The sequence below is a fragment of the Babylonia areolata genome, chromosome 30 (genome assembly GCF_041734735.1).
Source record: "Babylonia areolata isolate BAREFJ2019XMU chromosome 30, ASM4173473v1, whole genome shotgun sequence".
NCBI classification, from domain to species: Eukaryota; Metazoa; Mollusca; class Gastropoda; order Neogastropoda; family Buccinidae; genus Babylonia; species Babylonia areolata.
In genome coordinates, this window is record NC_134905.1 from 8,649,111 (window position 1) to 8,669,356 (window position 20,246).

General features: G+C 43.7%; 1 protein-coding gene across 1 annotated transcript in view; it reads right to left on the reverse strand.

The window, feature by feature from the left end:
• Positions 1-20,246, reverse strand: part of LOC143275400 (alpha-1,2-mannosyltransferase ALG9-like) — a 30,240-nt gene that overhangs the window by 8,559 nt on the left and 1,435 nt on the right. Inside the window, exons 3-11 of the mRNA XM_076579476.1 lie at positions 19,503-19,637; positions 18,395-18,465; positions 16,582-16,747; positions 15,768-15,829; positions 14,674-14,761; positions 13,951-14,056; positions 11,806-11,894; positions 7,063-7,102; positions 1,639-1,709 (exon numbers count right to left, since the gene is read on the reverse strand). Of these exons, the coding sequence (XP_076435591.1) occupies positions 1,639-1,709; positions 7,063-7,102; positions 11,806-11,894; positions 13,951-14,056; positions 14,674-14,761; positions 15,768-15,829; positions 16,582-16,747; positions 18,395-18,465; positions 19,503-19,637 (828 nt within the window). The remainder of the gene's footprint in view (positions 1-1,638; positions 1,710-7,062; positions 7,103-11,805; positions 11,895-13,950; positions 14,057-14,673; positions 14,762-15,767; positions 15,830-16,581; positions 16,748-18,394; positions 18,466-19,502; positions 19,638-20,246) is intronic.

Below are 20,246 nucleotides of genomic sequence, written 5' to 3' on the forward strand. Positions count from 1 at the left end.
AAAGCTGTCATTTATCAAGATTTGTTATTAACATTTGCTGTCTTGCAAGTCTACAGTCTTTCCTGAACCTGAAAATATCTTAAATGTTTATGTAGATACAATAGTTTTTGAGTTTCAGTCATTTTAGTAACGCTACCATCAAAACTGCAGGATCGGACATGCAGAAAACAAGCATTTTCCTCAGAATGTATGACACCGGCATTCAGCCAATAACATTAACAGCCAACTAACAAAAATCTGACATCTTCTGCGTACTACATATGAAGAGTTTGGACTATGAGAATGCATTAGTGGCAGTTCTACACATGTCAGGAGAGCTCTGTGCATGTGCGTGCGTGCATGTGTGTAGAGGATGAGGTATGTGTGTGTATGCATGTCTACACTGTGGGAGCAACGGAATATTGGAACATGCGGGTGTGCATATATATATCTGTGTGTGATTATGTGTGTGGGGTTGGGGGTGGAGGATATGGGCATGTGTGTGTGTGTGCTGATGTGTAGCCTAGAAATGAGTGTGGAGGAGGGGAGGAGGGGGAGTTGGGGGGTGGGGGGTTGCAGGGTAATGTGTGTGTGTGTGTCTGTGTGTGTGTGTGTGTTGGTGATCATGTACGTTTATGTGCATTTGATTGTACTTTCATATCTGTGAAACTGCATGTTTGTTGCATATCTGCTATGAATGTGTGTGTGTGTGTGTATGTGTGAACGTGTGTCTGCATGTTTTACATTTATTTGCTTATTTATCTTTTTTTTCTTCTTTTTTTCTTTTTTTTTTCTTTTTTTTTTGTGTGTGTGTGTGTGTGTGTGTGTGTGTGCCTAAAGTTGACTTTATCAAGACTTTGCGCCTTTTAAATATTATTATTAGTAGTAGTAGTCGTATTTTTATGTACTTATCTATTATTTATTCATTTATTTATTCATTTCTTTTTATTATATATTTTATCATTATCATTTTTTTTTGGTTAAATTTATTATTAGTATTATTATTATTTTTGTGTGTGTGTTATTTTTTACTTTATTTATTTATTTAAAAAAAAAAAAAATTCTCAAGGCCTGACAAAGCGCGTTGGGTTATGCTGCTGGTCAGGCATCTGCTTGGCAGATGTGGTGTAGCGTATATGGATTTGACCGAACACAGTGATGCCTCCTTGAGCTACTAATATTAATACTGACACTCTACATAGGTTCCAAAATGCCATTTGTGAGTTTGGCTAAAATCGCAGAATTTTTTGAAAATTCAAAACTCTATATCTCAAAACCTATTTGAGATATTGCTTTAAATTTGGTGTGGCAACTTACTTTATTGCACTCTTTCATGCTTGCAAATGTGAGGCTCCTGCTATGAATTTGAAAATTTGGCTGGATCTACCTATAAAAGCTATTAATAATATCATTAAAACATGCTTTTCTTCCATGTTTTTGATGCAGTGCAGTGGTACACACACACACACACATTTGTACCTCTTTCCTTCACCAACAACCTTTTTTTTTTTGTCACCCCAAAATTATAAACTGTATGAATTCAGTTTCACTCTTTTCTTATTTTAAAAACAAATCTGACTTTTTTTGTCATTTCATTGAACTAACGACATTAGAAACAGACACAACTAATGACATTAGAAACAGACACAACACGCTGACCTTGTGCGGCTGTGTGAAGAAAATCACAATCCAGATGTACATAGGAGTCAGCAGAAGCCATGCTGGGAATCCTGATCAGAGCAAACAACACGCAATCACAATGGAGTTGGCTTTTTATCTGTATTTCTCTTTTCTTTTTTTTTTTCTTTTTTTTTAATCACAACAGATTTCTCTGTGTGAAATTTGGGCTGCTCTCCCCAGGGAGAGCATGTCGCTACACTACAGCACCACACATTTTTTTTGTATTTTTTTTCCTGTGTGCAGTTTTATTGGTTTTTCCTATCAAAGTGGATTTTTCTACAGAATTTTGCCAAGAACAACCCTTTTGTTGCCGTGGGTTCTTTTACGTGCACAAAGTGCATGCTGCACACAGGACCTCGGTTTACCGTCTCATCTGAATAACTAGCATCCAGACCACAACTCAAGGTCTAGTGGAGGGAGAGAAAATATCGGCAGCTGAGCCATGATTCGAACCAGCGCACTCAGATTCTCTCGCTTCCTAAGCGTGTGTGTGGTTCGTCCATCGGGATCGACGAGGACCATCTAGTCATCCTGGGGGTGGGTGGGTTGGGCTCTGTGGGTGCACAGATGACTGGTCAGGCCAATCCACGCCCGGAAGGTTCTGACGCAGTGTGGACAGGGGATGGTGGTGGCTGTCGGGGATTTGCTGGCACTGCTTTTCCTGGCCTGTCTGCGTTGATCTACTGCATCGATTCTGTTGGCCTCACAGGATTTGGCGCCTTTGTGGACAGCTGAACGCCAATTTGGTCTGTCCATTGCATTCAGCTCCCATGTGTCGTGGCTGATGTTGAAGGCCTTCAGAGAAGCTTTCAGAGTGTCTTTAAGTGCTTCTTTTAGCCTCCATGGGAGTGCTTGCCATGTTGGAGTTCGCCGTGCAGCAGTTTCTTGGGGAGCCAGTGGTCTGGCATGCGAACTACATGGCCTGCCCAGCGCGGCTGGGCCTGCATCAGGATGGTGTAGATGCTGGGCAAGTTTGCACGAGTGAGCACCTCTGTGTCAGGGATCTTCTCTTGCCACTTTATGCCAAGAAGTTTTCTGAGGCTGGTGGTGTGAAGTGGTTCAGCTTTTTGGCGTGGCGTTTGTAGACCGTCCATGATTCACATCCATAGAGCAGTGTGGTGAGAACTATGGCCTTGTATACTTTGAGCTTCATCTCCAGGGTGATGCCTCTCCTGTTCCAAACATTCTTATGGAGTCTGCCGAAGGCAGCGCTGGCTTTGGCGAGTCTGGCATCCACCTCGTTGTCGATGACGACTGTGCGAGAGAGTGTACTGCCCAGGTATATGAACTTGTCCACCGCATTCAGTCGTTGCCTGTTGATGAAAATGTTTGGTTCAACGTAAGGCTTTCCTGGAGCTGGCTGGTGCATCACCTCAGTCTTCTTTGTGTCACCTCAGTCTTCTTTGTGCTGATTGTGAGGCCAAAGTTGTCACAGGCAGCAGAGAACTTGTCGACGCTATGTTGCATGTCAGCTTCGGAGGCAGCATTGAGAGCGCAGTCATCAGCAAACAGGAGGTCGTTGATGGTGTCTGTCCTCACCCTGGTTTTTGCTTGAAGCCTCCTGAGGTTGAAGAGTGAGCCATCTGTGCAGTACCTGATGCCAGTGCCTACGTCAGCATCTCTGAAGGCATCTGTCAGCATGGCTGAAAACATGAGACTGAACAGGGTGGGGGCAAGAACACACCCTTGCTTGACTCCGTTGGAGACAGGGAATGGTTCTGAAGTCTCTCCGTTGTCTTGGACTCAGGGCCAGCATCCCATCGTGTAGTTGCTGTATGATGGTGATGAACTTTCTGGGACATCCATACTTCGCCATGATTCTCCAAAGGCCATCTCAGCTAACAGTATCGAAGGCCTTGGTCAGATCGACATAGGTGGAGTAAAGGTCGGTGTTCTGTTCCTGACACTTCTCCTGGAGCTGCCTGGCAGCAAACACCATGTCGATAGTCCCGCATTCTTTCCGGAAGCCACACTGGCTCTCTAGTAGGAGACCTTGCTCAAGGTGCGCTATGAGACGGTTGAGTAGCACTCTGGCCAGTCTTGCCTGCGACGGACAGCAGGGATATTCCACGATGGTTGTCACAGGCCTGACAATTTCCTTTGCGCTTGTACAGGTGTATGATGGAAGCATCTAAGTCCTGTGGAACTGCCTCATGCTGCCAGATGAGCTGGAACAGCTGATGAAGCTTCTCAGTCAGTGCCATACTACCTTCTTTGTAGACCTCAGCTGGAATGGAGTCTGAGCCAGGGGCTTTGCCATTGGATAGCAGACGGATAGCTTTCTGGGTCTCCTCCAAAGTTGGAATGGCATCCAACGACTCACTGACTGGCACCTGGGGGAGTCGGTCGATGGCTTCATCATTGATGGTGGAAGGGTGGTTCAGTACGCTGTCAAAGTGTTCAACCCATCTCTCAAGGATCCCGTCCTTGTCAGTGATTAGGGTAGAACCATCAGCACTGAGGAGTGGAGCAGATCCGGAGGTGGTGGGACTGTAGACTTCTTTCAGGCCGTTATAGAAGTTCTTCATGTCGTTCCTGTCTGCAAAGCCCTGGATCTCATCAGCTTTGTTGCTCAACCAGGAATCCTGCATCTGCCGCAGCTTCAGCTGGATGGTGCTGCGTGTGCTCTTCAGTATGTCTTTCTTTGACTGTGACTTGGGATCTTCAATGTGGGCTCTGTAGGCTTGGCGTTTGTCTTCCAGCAGCTGCTTGATCTCAGTGCAGTTCTCATCAAACCAGTCTTTGTGCTTCCTGGCAGAAGGCCCCAGGCACTCCATGGCAGTGTTGCACACCGTCTCATGCAGTGCGCCCCATGCTGCTGTTGTCCAGCACGGTGGACTCAAGGCATTCCTCCAGGGTGTCAGCAAAGCTCTGCTTGATGTTGCCTAGCTCCAGCTTGTTGACATTCAGGCGTTTGGGTGCTTTCATGCCTCTTGGGCTGGATGCGGAGGTTGAGTTTGGAGACGATAAGGCGGTGGTCTGTCCAGCACTCGGCGCCGCACATGGCCCTCGTGACTCGCACGTCATGACTGTCCCTCTTCCTGATGATGACAAAGTCGATGAGATGCCAATGCCCAGAGCGAGGATGCATCCATGATGTCCTGTTACGGGTAGGGAGGCAGAAGATGGTGTTTGTGATAAGAAGGTCGTGCTCGGCACATGTCTGGAGAAGTAGTTACCATTGCTGTTACAGTTACCAACCCCATGCTTCCCAATCACGCCTTCCCAGGAGATGCTGTCACAACCAACTCTCGCGTTAAAGTCACCAAAATGATGAGCTTGTCTGCGTTGGGAACAGTGGTGATGACAGCGTTCAGGTCCTCGTAGAACTTGTCCTTGATCTCATCTGGGTTGGTCATGGTGGGCGCGTAGGCGCTGACAATGGTGGTAAACTTCTTCCCATTGCATATAGAGAGTTTCATCGTCATCAGGCGATCGTTCACTCCTTTCGGGGGGCCAGCCAGCTTGCCAACGAGGGTTGTCTTCACTGCAAAGCCAACTCCAGCCTCACGTCTCTAATCAGGTCCGCGACCACTCCAAAAGAAGGTGTAGCCTGCGCCTTGCTCACAGAGTTCGCCTTCTTCTGCCAGTCTGGTCTCACTTAAGGCAGCGATGTCGATGTTGTACCTGGCTAGTTCACTCACAATGAGTGCTGTGCGTCTCTGTGGTCTGTCCAAGTCGCCTCTGTCCAGAAGCGTACACACGTTCCATGTGGCAATGGTCGATGGGGTGCTCCTTGTTTTCTTCTTTCTTTCCTTTGTGTGTCGACCGCTTGAGTAAGGTCCCTGTCAGCCGCGGTATGCTGACTAGGGTGGTGTGGAGCAGGCAATGTTTAGGGCACCTTTTCTAGCCCCTTCCTCATGCCATGGAGGTGAGCAGTCGCTCGCCTGTTGCCACAGGGCTTGGGGAAAATGATGGTATGGGATGAAGGATGACTGATGACTTGCGCGATGACTTTGTTTATAGTGAGGAGGAGTTGTGCATCGTCGACCTCACTCTCTTGTCCGAGACCGTCTGTATCCAGTGGCAAGACGAGGTCAAGACGACTGGAGATGGAAACGGATGCAGTGGATGACCAGGATGTCCTATGTGCCTCATCCTGCCCTCAGCACTCCACAGTGCACTGCTGCAACCTCATTCCTCTCCGTTGAACCATGAAGCTTTCTTCCACAGTCCGCCGGATCCAGTCTTCACATGCTTGGGTAGACAAGCCCTAACTCACCGAGGGTTTGAGACCCGTTGGCTACCCTCACCTAGTTTAGCCAGCCTGTCAAAGCCGTTGCCTGGAGGTTGGGTGCTGCCGCATGCTAGCAGCTTCTAGGACCCATAGGTGAGAGCTGGGTGCCGGTGGGGACCAACAGAGGACGAACCACTTCCAGAAGAGCGTGACAAGCCCCCCCTCTAGAGGTACTACCCCTCCTGTACACCCCCTAACCCCCGTGCACCCCCTAACCCCCTAAGTGTACACGTTACCTCTAGGCCATCACTCCACATAGACCTGTTTATAGTTTCCTGCTCCTGTGAACAATTCTTCATTTCAAACCTTGATCATTCTTTCTGATGGAGCTTATTTTAAACAACGTCACAATTTTCTATTACTGTGAACAATGTTTTATGTCAAAGCCAGTTGTTTAATAATGATATTACATGAAATTTATAAAGCACAATTTTTTTTCCAGAAGAAACACATTGCATGCACACACAGACACACACAAAGAGCCCACATCTTTGCAATAGTGGTAGGAAAAAGAAATAAATATAACAGAATTTTGGTGCAGAACCTTGTCTGAGAAAAAGTATGTTTTCAAACACTGAGAGGGAACAGGAAAACAGAAAAGGTAGAAAACTACCAAAAAAATGCATAACTAACATGCAATTACATTTTACAGTAACAATTCAGTAATGATAATAATAATAGTCAAAAACCATTAACACAATTCTGAATTACATTATTTAAAGATCTCAGGGCGCTTTACATGAAAGAAAAATATTACAACTTAATACAAGTCACATAAAACATTCATGACCACTCTTTCTCAAAACCCCTCCCCCCTCCCCACACACACTCTCCCTTTCCCACTCTTCATACATCCGAAGTGAGCTGACATGGGTGGTGTTGGAGAACAAGGAAGCTGAGAGTGCTTATAGATAGGTTTGAAAAAGATAAGTTTTTAGAGATGAGCAAAAAGCAGAAATAGAATCAGATAATTTAATATGATACAATACAGCAGAACACGATATGAACACACTCACTGAAATACTGAGTATTCTAACTACGCACAGTACAAACCAGCACTTCCACACAGAGAAGACAGTAGAAAAACTAACTGAAATCTGAAGTACTCTAACTACGCACAGTACAAACCAGCACTCCCACACACAGAAGAGAGCGGAAAAACTCACTGGAATCGGCTGGTAACTGCACAAGCAAACTAACCAGAAGCTGAAACAATTAAAAAACAACAACAAATATTTAGAAAGGAGACAGTCATTTGTAATAACAAAAATATAGCAGTAAATGAGACTAATAAAAAAAAAACCACCCAAAGCACCTAAAAATGACTGTTACCTACACTGCAAAAACAACACAAAACAAACACTCCTCTCCTCTACCCTACATATCTACATCAACACTCTTCTCCTCCACCCTACACATCTACATCAACACCCCTCTCCTCCACCCTACATATCTACATCAACACTCCTCTCCTCCACCCTACATATCTACATCAACACTCCTCTCCTCCACCCTACACATCTACATCAACACTCCTCTCCTCTACCCTACACATCTACATCAACACTCCTCTCCTCCACCCTACACATCTACATCAACACCCCTCTCCTCCACCCTACATATCTACATCAACACTCCTCTCCTCCACCCTACATATCTACATCAACACTCCTCTCCTCCACCCTACATATCTACATCAACACTCCTCTCCTCCACCCTACACATCTACATCAACACTCCTCTCCTCCACCCTACACATCTACATCAACACTCCTCTCCTCCACCCTACATATCTACATCAACACTCCTCTCTCCACCCTACATATCTACATCAACACTCCTCTCCTCCACCCTACATATCTACATCAACACTCCTCTCCTCCACCCTACATATCTACATCAACACTCCTCTCCTCCACCCTACATATCTACATCAACACTCCTCTCTCCACCCTACATATCTACATCAACACTCCTCTCCTCCACCCTACATATCTACATCAACACCCCTCTCCTCCACCCTACACATCTACATCAACACTCCTCTCCTCCACCCTACATATCTACATCAACACTCCTCTCCTCCACCCTACATATCTACATCAACACCCCTCTCCTCCACCCTACATATCTACATCAACACTCCTCTCCTCCACCCTACATATCTACATCAACACTCCTCTCCTCCACCCTACATATCTACATCAACACTCCTCTCCTCCACCCTACATATCTACATCAACACTCCTCTCTCCACCCTACATATCTACATCAACACTCCTCTCCTCCACCCTACATATCTACATCAACACTCCTCTCCTCCACCCTACATATCTACATCAACACTCCTCTCCTCCACCCTACATATCTACATCAACACTCCTCTCCTCCACCCTACACATCTACATCAACACTCCTCTCCTCCACCCTACATATCTACATCAACACTCCTCTCCTCCACCCTACATATCTACATCAACACCCTCTCCTCCACCCTACATATCTACATCAACACTCCTCTCCTCCACCCTACATATCTACATCAACACCCCTCTCCTCCACCCTACATATCTACATCAACACTCCTCTCCTCCACCCTACATATCTACATCAACACTCCTCTCCTCCACCCTACATATCTACATCAACACCCCTCTCCTCCACCCTACATATCGACATCAACACTCCTCTCCTCTACCCTACATATCTACATCAACACTCCTCTCTCCACCCTACATCAACACTCCTCTCCTCCACCCTACATATCTACATCAACACTCCTCTCCTCCACCCTACACATCTACATCAACACTCCTCTCTCCACCCTACATATCTACATCAACACTCCTCTCCTCTACCCTACATATCTACATCAACACTCCTCTCTCCACCCTACATATCTACATCAACACTCCTCTCCTCTACCCTACATATCTACATCAACACTCCTCTCTCCACCCTACATATCTACATCAACACTCCTCTCCTCTACCCTACATATCTACATCAACACTCCTCTCTCCACCCTACATATCTACATCAACACTCCTCTCCTCCACCCTACATATCTACATCAACACTCCTCTCCTCCACCCTACATATCTACATCAACACTCCTCTCTCCACCCTACATATCTAATCTACATCAACACTCCTCTCCTCTACCCTACATATCTACATCAACACTCCTCTCTCCACCCTACATATCTACATCAACACTCCTCTCCTCCACCCTACATATCTACATCAACACTCCTCTCCTCCACCCTACATATCTACATCAACACTCCTCTCCTCCACCCTACATATCTACATCAACACTCCTCTCTCCACCCTACATATCTAATCTACATCAACACTCCTCTCTCCACCCTACATATCTAATCTACATCAACACTCCTCTCCTCTACCCTACATATCTACATCAACACTCCTCTCTCCACCCTACATATCTACATCAACACTCCTCTCCTCCACCCTACATATCTACATCAACACCCCTCTCCTCCACCCTACACATCTACATCAACACCCCTCTCCTCCACCCTACATATCTACATCAACACTCCTCTCCTCCACCCTACATATCTACATCAACACCCCTCTCCTCCACCCTACATATCTACATCAACACTCCTCTCCTCCACCCTACATATCTACATCAACACCCCTCTCCTCCACCCTACATATCTACATCAACACTCCTCTCCTCCACCCTACATATCTACATCAACACTCCTCTCCTCCACCCTACATATCTACATCAACACTCCTCTCCTCCACCCTACATATCTACATCAACACTCCTCTCCTCTACCCTACATATCTACATCAACACTCCTCTCTCCACCCTACATCAACACTCCTCTCCTCCACCCTACATATCTACATCAACACTCCTCTCCTCCACCCTACACATCTACATCAACACTCCTCTCTCCACCCTACATATCTACATCAACACTCCTCTCCTCTACCCTACATATCTACATCAACACTCCTCTCTCCACCCTACATATCTACATCAACACTCCTCTCCTCCACCCTACATATCTACATCAACACTCCTCTCTCCACCCTACATATCTACATCAACACTCCTCTCCTCTACCCTACATATCTACATCAACACTCCTCTCTCCACCCTACATATCTACATCAACACTCCTCTCCTCCACCCTACATATCTACATCAACACTCCTCTCCTCCACCCTACATATCTACATCAACACTCCTCTCTCCACCCTACATATCTATCTACATCAACACTCCTCTCCTCTACCCTACATATCTACATCAACACTCCTCTCTCCACCCTACATATCTACATCAACACTCCTCTCCTCCACCCTACATATCTACATCAACACTCCTCTCCTCCACCCTACATATCTACATCAACACTCCTCTCTCCACCCTACATATCTAATCTACATCAACACTCCTCTCTCCACCCTACATATCTAATCTACATCAACACTCCTCTCCTCTACCCTACATATCTACATCAACACTCCTCTCTCCACCCTACATATCTACATCAACACTCCTCTCCTCCACCCTACATATCTACATCAACACTCCTCTCTCCACCCTACATATCTACATCAACACTCCTCTCCTCCACCCTACATATCTACATCAACACTCCTCTCCTCCACCCTACATATCTACATCAACACTCCTCTCTCCACCCTACATATCTACATCAACACTCCTCTCCTCCACCCTACATATCTACATCAACACTCCTCTCCTCCACCCTACATATCTACATCAACATTCCTCTCCTCCACCCTACATATCTACATCAACACTCCTCTCCTCCACCCTACATATCTACATCAACACTCCTCTCTCCACCCTACATATCTACATCAACACTCCTCTCTCCACCCTACATATCTACATCAACACTCCTCTCCTCCACCCTACATATCTACATCAACACTCCTCTCTCCACCCTACATATCTACATCAATTTCTTTCGATGGTTACCTTGGTTCAAATAAGTTGTGCATCAGAGAGAGGTGTTTTTCAATTTTAAAAACAAAAGCCTGGACACACTCATGTGCATATTTTAATCAATGTAAAGATCACAGCTTCTTGTGAATGAATGACATAAAATCAAAATGCAGACACAGACAGACACAGATGTGACATTGACGAGGTCTCAGTTTCATACAAAGAGAAAAAATAAACCCACAACAATCCAAAAACAGTGAAACACAAATACATGAAAAGAGAGAAAAAAAAACATAAGAGAAAATACGAAATAGACAGACATATAAAGAGGAGGGCAATCAATTTGACATGTTACAGCAAAGCCACTGACAAAGAAAACAAAAAGAAGACACATTTTGACAGAGATAAAAAGAAGAAAAGCAGCTCATATAGGAAAACTGGGACCACAATGTTGATGGAAATCAACTTCACAATTATGCGTCTTTGGGAGTGACCAAGACTGCAGGTGGCTGTATCTCTCAGCCTGGTTGATACCAGGGTATATTATGAGAGTAAAGCTTTGTCAAATAGTCCAAAACCTAAATGAACCTTCATAGCAGCATTGTCATCAATGCCATCATTAATGAAAACAAAGTGTCGAAAATTCTGAGACACAATAAGATCAAAAAAGGAGAAAAAAACAAGAACCTCCCCTCACCACCCAAAACCACATAATTTTTACAGAGACAAAGAGAAGAACTGGAGACACACACTGACACAATCAAGTGATCCCAGAGACAAAGAGAAGAACAGGAGACACACACTGACACAATCAAGTGATCCCAGAGACAAAGAGAAGAACAGGAGACACACACTGACACAATCAAGTGATCCCAGAGACAAAGACTGTAAGACAGTGGAACAAAACAAGACCACCCCACAAATAATGGAAGCTGACACTCACTGCCATCGGTAACGACAACAACGCCAGAAAGAAAACAATGTTGAAATTCAAGAATCCATTCATCAGGTAATATGACAGAGGCTCCACACCTGTGCGAGAAGACAGAGAAAATACACATGTATAAACACATGCATGACCATATGCATGTACAGTCACACACATACACACACATACAAACATACACACACACTTGTCTAAAATCACATTGTGTGAATAGATGTCAAACTGAAGAACACCTACAGAGGCACACATGCCAAACATGTAAAACTGAACTTTTCTGTATAGAACTGTAAAAACAGCACAATTTGCTACCCCTCTTACATATGCAGAATATCAACTACGCATGTCAAAGATCATATAATCCATGTCAGTGGTCAGTGGCTTATGAAAACATGAACATACCCATCCTCCCAAAATGGATGTATGACTGCCTGTGAAGCAGAACAAACAAAGTCATACATGTAAAAAAAACAAAAAAAACATGCACTGACACAAGCCAACATGGGAGCTGCAGCCCACAAAAACAAGATACTGCACAATCGTCTAAGCATTCCCTTTCTTTTAGCACCAATGATCCAGTTTCTCCTCTCAAAAACATGCCTCCTTTTCATTTTCTATCTCAGGGCTTCCGTTAACGCACATATGTGCGTCCCTGACTCTCTAAAATGAGAGAGGACGCACTACAAATTCAGCTATGGAGTCCGCGGGACGCACTATAAAATCAGTGTCAATCGAAATGTGAAGGAGCACAGTCAAACAACAGCACTCGCTTCTTCTCATTTTACTAATTTTAGGTTGGTATCTTATCTTCGCGAAATCGGCGACTGCTGCAAAGTTCATTACTTTCATCTTATCTCCTTTAACAGAAAACTGTTGCCCATTTCCGATATACTCACAACAAGGCTTGTCCAGTATTCTGTAATACAGTTTGAAATCAGAATGCCTCCGCTATCATGGCTTGATGCTCCAAAATGCAAACCAGACAAAAATGCTGATTCTGAATCAGCTGACGTCGATCAGCCACCTTCGAAAGGGGACGGATCACCAAAAAAGAAAAGTCGCACCTATCAACGTTCATGGGAGTAAGAAATCAAATGGCTGCAGTATGATGAAGACGCACATGTAATGAAGTGCAGAACTTGTGTGAAATTCACAACCCGGTCATCGTGCAACTCCTGGGAAATAAATGCGTTTGTGACAGGATCGACAAACTTCAAAAATCGTCCTTGTACGACTTTTCTTTTTCAGTGTTTCACTCCTCTCACTCAGTCACTGTGAGCATGTGTGTGTGTGTGTGTGTGAGGTCGGGGGGGATGGTGTGTGTGTGCATCCCCTCTCTCTCTCTCTTGTGTGTGTGTGCATGTTTAACTCTCTATCTTTCTCTGTGTGAGACTGAGAGATTGTGAGTGAGTGGTACCTATCTCTTTCACTTATTCAGTGTGTTCGTGTGTACATGTGAACTGATTGTAAGGCAGTGTGTGATGCGTCTGGATGAAAGAATGCTTTCTTCACCCGCGAGGACTCCCTAATGCCTGAGTGGGAGTCCTGTGGACTCTCTAAGCAAACCAACTATACGAAGCCCTGTATCTGTCAGCTGTGTTGTTCTTGATGTTCTTTCGTTTATAATTCATGCTACAATGCATGAATTTCTACATAGTCACACTTAACACCCATCACATATTTAGTGTTTGTTTATGTACATCATGACATGACCTATTAAAAGACTTTACTGTTGTGCTGCCTGAAGCATGGGGAGCTAGGACTGGGTTCAGACCTTCAGCTGTTCAGCACCTGAGTGTGGGCTGAAGAACTTTGTGACTGAGATGGTGCAGAGACAGTAGACAATCATACATGTATATTCTTTTTAGGGGAGTTGGGAGGGGGGGGGGTGAGTGTGAGTGTGAGTGAAGAACATATTTCTGAATTTTTACTTTTGGTACTTGTTTTGGGTATGTAAAATTTTTGGGGTGTGTTAAAATTATTCTAAAAAATCATTCCTTCGTCAACTTCTCGACATTTGGGAGAATCAGCATGTCTAGCATGTAGACCGTCTTTGTCGCTGGGTGTTGTGGGTTTAGCATCTTGTGACAAACACTGTTTAAACTAATCATACCCATCATCATCAGCAGCAGCAGCAGCACTCACCATAGAGGTCAGGTCCGTGGTCGCTGAAGACGTTGTACATCATGATGTTCAGAGGAGCGATGACAAACTTTCCAAAGTAGTGAGAGTCTATCAACACCACAGGCACCTGAATAAAGGTATGATATTTAAGTTACCAGTCATCACCACAAGTAGTGGAAATTAGTGTTTAAATGAAAAGGAGCAACACATGTAGCTGCAGTTAACAAACATGAAAAACAGCCAATAAACCATGCACATATAAAAAATACAATAAATAATAATGAAGAAACACACACACACACACACACCTACCTGCAATATTTCCAAATATGAGATGCATTTGGTAAGTTCAGAACATTAACCTTTAAAAAAACAAAAAGAAAGAAAAAATAATCCCCAATTCAGTTAACACCTGTTCCTTTCTGCTTAATATTTTAGTGATTTATGCGCTTCTTGAACTCCTGCTGTGTGTGTGTGTGTGTGTGTGTGTGTGTGATGGTGGTGATGGTGATATTGCCATCGCTGTCATTGTTGTTAGTATTTTTATTACTATATCATCATCATAATCATCATCATCACTGTCAACATCATCACTATCATCATCATTATTATTATCAACATGTTACCTGAACACACACTGGGCAACAGAGAAGTAAGGAGTCAGTTCCAATGAAGAAACATTTTATATGAAAAAATAAAATAAGATTTAAAAAACCCCACACGACCACTCCTTTATCAGCTCACCAGGAAGACCAGGAGGGCGATGACACACCACAGTGTGAACTCCATCACTCTCTTCTGCCGGAACAGGATATCCGCTGCAATGGGGAGTCTGCACACACACACACACATACACATCAACACACGCGCACACACACGAACACATATATTCTGCCTAGGAAGCGAGAGAATCTGAGCGAGCTGGTTTGAATCACGGCTCAGCTGCCAATATTTTCTCCCCCTCCACTAGACCTTGAGTGGTGGTCTGGATGCTAGTCATTCGAATGAGATGATAGACCGAGGTCCCGTGTGCAGCATGCACTTAGCGCACGTAAAAGAACTCACGGCAACAAAAGGGTTGTTCCTGGCAAAATTCTGTAGAAAAATCCACTTCTATAGGAAAAACAAATAAAACTGCACACAGGAAAGAATATAAAAAAAATGGGTGGCGCTGTAGTGTAGCGACACGCTCTCCCCGGGGACAGCAGCCCGAATTTCACACAGAGAAATCTGTTGTGATAAACAGAGAAATACAATACATACAATACAATACATATACATGCATACATGCATGCGTACACACACAAACACAAAAAGGCGCGCACATATACACACAATTTATGCATGACCACATTTTCACATCACACATACACCAGCACCCACACCCAAACACACCACAAAGTGTAAAACAATTCTTTTTAATCAACAAAGAAGCACACTAAGTGACAAGATCCAAAGGCCTTGCTAAAACAAAATTCCAAGGAACAGTTGAGGGAGGGAGACGGAGAGCAAGACCCCTCCCCCACCCCCCACCTCACCCCCAAAATTAATGATGGACTGACAACATTGCAGACTGGAAAGGGAGACCATTTGCATTGACCAAGGCTTTGACACACTACCGTTCGTTCTTTAGCTTAACGTCTTTTCACTGTAAGTGATATTTGACAAGAACACACTACTGTCAAACCTAGAGAAACCTGGTGAACAGTTCTTCTGTGCAGCGAGTCGTCACAGAGTTAATGGAGAAGAAGAAAAAGAAGAGGAAGAAGACATGAAATGAACACAAGGCACAAGCCAATGAACATACAATGACAGCCTCCTGAGGGAGAAAAACTCACCCCAAAGCAGCAGCGAACGGCCAGCCAATTATTGCACTAGCAGCCACAGCAAGGATGGCAATCTGGCAAAGAAAACACACACAATTTAATCAAATTAAAAACCAGTAATATTCTTATCATTACATTCTTCTTATTATTATTGTTGATACTTCTGCAGTGCCTATTTTCTGTTGGAGACCAGCTCTAAGCGCTTCACAGACAAAGTCATTTGCACATCATATATTGTTGACTAATGGGATCTTTAATATGTGTATTTGATCTGACAAATTCAATAGCCGAGTGGTTAAAGCAATGACTTTCAATCTGAGGGTCTGGGGTTTGAATCTCGGTAACAGCCGCTGGTGGGTAAAGGGTGGAGATTTTCATCAATCTCCCAGGTCAATATGTGCAAACCTGCTAGCGCCTGAACCCCCTCGTGTGTATACTCACACACAAGATCAAATACGTGTATTAAAGATTCTGTAATGCATGACAGCATTATGGGTTATGGAAACAAGAACATTCCGAACATGAACATCCTTGAAAATGGAGTATGGCTGCCGACATGGCAGGGTAAATAAACAAAATGGTCAGACACGTAAAATGTTACATTTCTGTACAAGTGTGTATGTGTGCATGACTAAAACCTGATTGAATGTCACAGGAAACGAATGATGGCAGCTGTCACTTGGCTCTACCCAGGTAGGCAGCCTGCTGTGCAAATGACTCAGTTTGTAAAGCCCTTAGAGCTTGGTCTCCGACCGATAACAGTGCTATGTAAGTATCCATATCCATCCATCCATCCACCACCTGCATGCCTGTCCAGGCACCACGCACCTTGTTGTCTGCAGGACAGCCAGGCGGCGGTGGCGACCATGGTGAGGAGCATGGAGAAGGAGCTGGGCAGGAAGGCCGTGCTGGAGATGAAAAGACCTGTGCTCAGCAGCAGGAACCACAGCGTCAGCCGCGCGATGTTTGAACCCACGTACAGCTTCACCGCTCTGCCCCGACGCAGAGAGAGCAACACAAGATCCATTTTCAGTGTTGCAGAACTCAAGAACTCAATGTGTGTTTATCATATATCAATTATCATCACAAACCATAACAGTGTAAGTATTAAAGATCCTAGGAACAATTAAAGGTATATTATATTATTTCCTAAAAAAAATTTTCTCCATTGCTGTTCACCTCCACTCCATCCTCCCCCCTACCCAACAAAAGGTGTTCAGTCACCAGCAGGCCTGTATATCTGAAGACTTGGGAGATCGGAGAGAAAAGAAATCTCCACCCTCATTAACACTTTCGCTGCCAGGAAAATAAGATTTAAGTGAAATCTATTTGCCAGGGTTTTTTCCCAAAAAACGGGTATAAATTTTCAAAAAATTCTGTGCTCTTTGTTATTGGAGAAAGACCCATAAAAGTACATATTTTCTGAAAGGGAAATGAATAAAGAATACAAAACACATGATGTTTTCCCATTTTATATATTTTAGTGGCATGCTGTTGTTTTGAAATCAGTGTTTTGTTTTTTGTCACATTTTCAACTTGTTCATTACAAACATTAGTCAGGTAATTTGCACTAAAATATCATATTTTCTGGACAAATGGATATCTGCACACACAAAATCATACTAGAACAACCACAATATAAAAAAACTGAAAAAGAAATAGATACATAATGCACTGTGACTTTTGCAAGTGATAATATGGATGTGAGGCCACGCCCCCTCAGTCTCTACCCCCCTCCTCTTCACCCCTCTCACACGGTCACTTTATCCAGTTCTTATCAGACTGCGTTGGCTGAGTGCCAAGAAAATAGCTCACACTGCATCCTGCTAATAATTCGGTGACTTCTGTCATCTGCTAGAGCTGAACAGCCGGCATCACTCACTGATAGTCGTATCTTGGTCACTCTCTTGATTGCTCCCTTTATTTTCTATCAGATTGTCCTAGAAATGTTCACCACTGTCTTCTCCTTCGAATTTATGCTTCAATTCTTTCTGAGCATCAGCTAAAGAAAGTAATCTTGGTTGATTTAGTTCGCCACGATCGCATGTCTTGAGCACGGAGTCAGTCCAACATTTTATTAAGCGAGTGAGGAGAGGAGCCATGCAAAGACTACGGCCAGTAACCCAACCAAAACATTCAAATAAAGGACTGCCTTATGATGCAGATGGTGTTTCTAGCTATGAATAGAATCTAAAAAGATTCCCCAAGCTAAAGCTACCAGCATTTTTGTCAACGAACTGAATGCAAAGCAGGGAAAAGTCAGAATATTTCAATGACGAGTTATCTCGTCATTGTGGCAGCGAAGCGTACATGCTTTCCATGACGAGTTATCTCATCATATAGGCAGCCTAGGGGTTAACCCTCCAGGTTCTGTGACTGGGGTTCTTGCCCAGGAACCCAGACTGAAAGTAAAGCGCTTTGACCACTTTGCTGTTGCATCCTTCACACACGCAGAAGTGACATATCCTCTTTCATCCAGCCCACCATACATTCCTCCTCCCCTACCTTTTTATATCTATTTATCTTTCAATGATAACATTCAACCAATTTCAAGTGTGAAAACTAATAATATATCTGGATGTCTGCAATCAGCAGTATAAAATGTGAGATGACCTTGAACAGAAAGTTGTGCTCCTCACCTGTACAAGTACACCTCACAGCCGGCACACACCACGCCCAGCACACAGCGCAAGAGGTAGAACACCAGGATCTGCACAGAAACTGTGGAAACTTATCAGATGTTAGATACTGCAATGATAGAAACAACAAATTATGATGGCATACATGTATCATTAAAACAGTGCAGAACTCAGCATGCAAGTACATGAAAAAACATGACAGGACCATTAACATGTTGATCAAACTGTATTGTCTTTTTACAATGTATTACTTTTTGTCACAAAGTATTTCTCAGTGTGAAATCTGGGCTGCTCTCCACGGAAAAAGCATGTCACCACAGTGCAGTGCCACGCCTCTATCATTTCTATTCTGTCTGCGATTGTATTTTGTTAACAATCAGCGGGGATTTTTTTAAACATAATTTTGCCAGGGACAACACTTTTGTTGTGGGTTCTTTTACATGTGCTAAGTGTATGCTGCACACGGAACCTCAGTTTATCATTTCATCCGAATGGCTAGCACCAACACCCACCTCTCAAACTCAATGTCCAGTGGAGGATGGAGTAAAAATCCCAGTCCATATGGGAAACGAACCTTGGGGCGCTTGCTTCCTTGTCGGGCACATTACCAAAAATCTTCTTCTCATCTTGTATTACTGATCCCAAGACCTGATGTGTATCATGTTAAATTGCATATGTTCATCTCATTATGTATGTGTATTGCAATGTATTACTATTTTGTCGCAACAGATTTCTCTGTGTGAAATTCGGGCTGCTTTTCCCAGATAGAGCGCGTCACTCCACTGAGAGTGCCACCCATTTTTTTTTTTTTTTTTCCATGCTTGCATTTTTTTTCTATCGAAGTGGATTTTTCTACAGAATTTTGCCAGGGACAGCTGTTGACATGGGTTCTTTATTGAGAACTAACTGCATGCTGCACACAGGTCCTCGGTTTATTGTCTGATTTAAATGACTTGCGTCCAGACCATTGCTTAACATCTAATGGGGGGTGAAGAAAATACTGGCGACAGTGGGATTCGAACCAGTGCACGCTGATTCTCTCATTTCCTAGGCGAGCAAATACACCACAAGGCCAACACTTCACATACTGATCATCCAAAGAAATCACCTTATTATCTGTGATGACAGTCTGGAAAACCTTGAGAGGAAGGGCGTGCAAGAGGATGTAGGCGTAGGAGCGTATTGCGTAGACCGGCGAGTATTCCCAGGTCTGGAAGCCATAACCGTACAGCAGATAGTGTGCCTGTGATGATGATAAGAAACAACATTAGCTAAATCACACTGCTGATGTGTTAGTATTTTCTATTCTGGCATAGTCTTTTTGTTTAATGATATTTTGTGTGTATGCACATACATGTGGGTCACAGCGACAGAGAGAGAAGAAACAAACAGTTATAGTGTTAGCAGTTTTGGTTCCTTCTGGCATCTTGAAATGTAGCTTTTTATCTATCATTCTGTTGTATGTGTATATATACACGTGTGTCTGAGACTGAAACTGAGGGAGGAAACAAAAATAAAATGAGAGAAGTGTAACATTTTCTTTTTGTTTTATTTTTGTAAATTTTTGTATTCAAAAACCTTATGCCAACCAAACAATCTTACAGACAGAAGCACACACATATATGCACTTTATACATACTAACACAGACTTGTATGTTATATTTGATATACACACACATACACACAAATTTTAAACATGTACAACATCACAAAGTGAAAAGACATTAAATCAAAGAAACACACACACACACACAATCATTATTATGTGACATATTTCACACACACATACACACACACATACAAATACAAACACATACAAACACACATGCACTCAGACTGCTATGTTGCACAC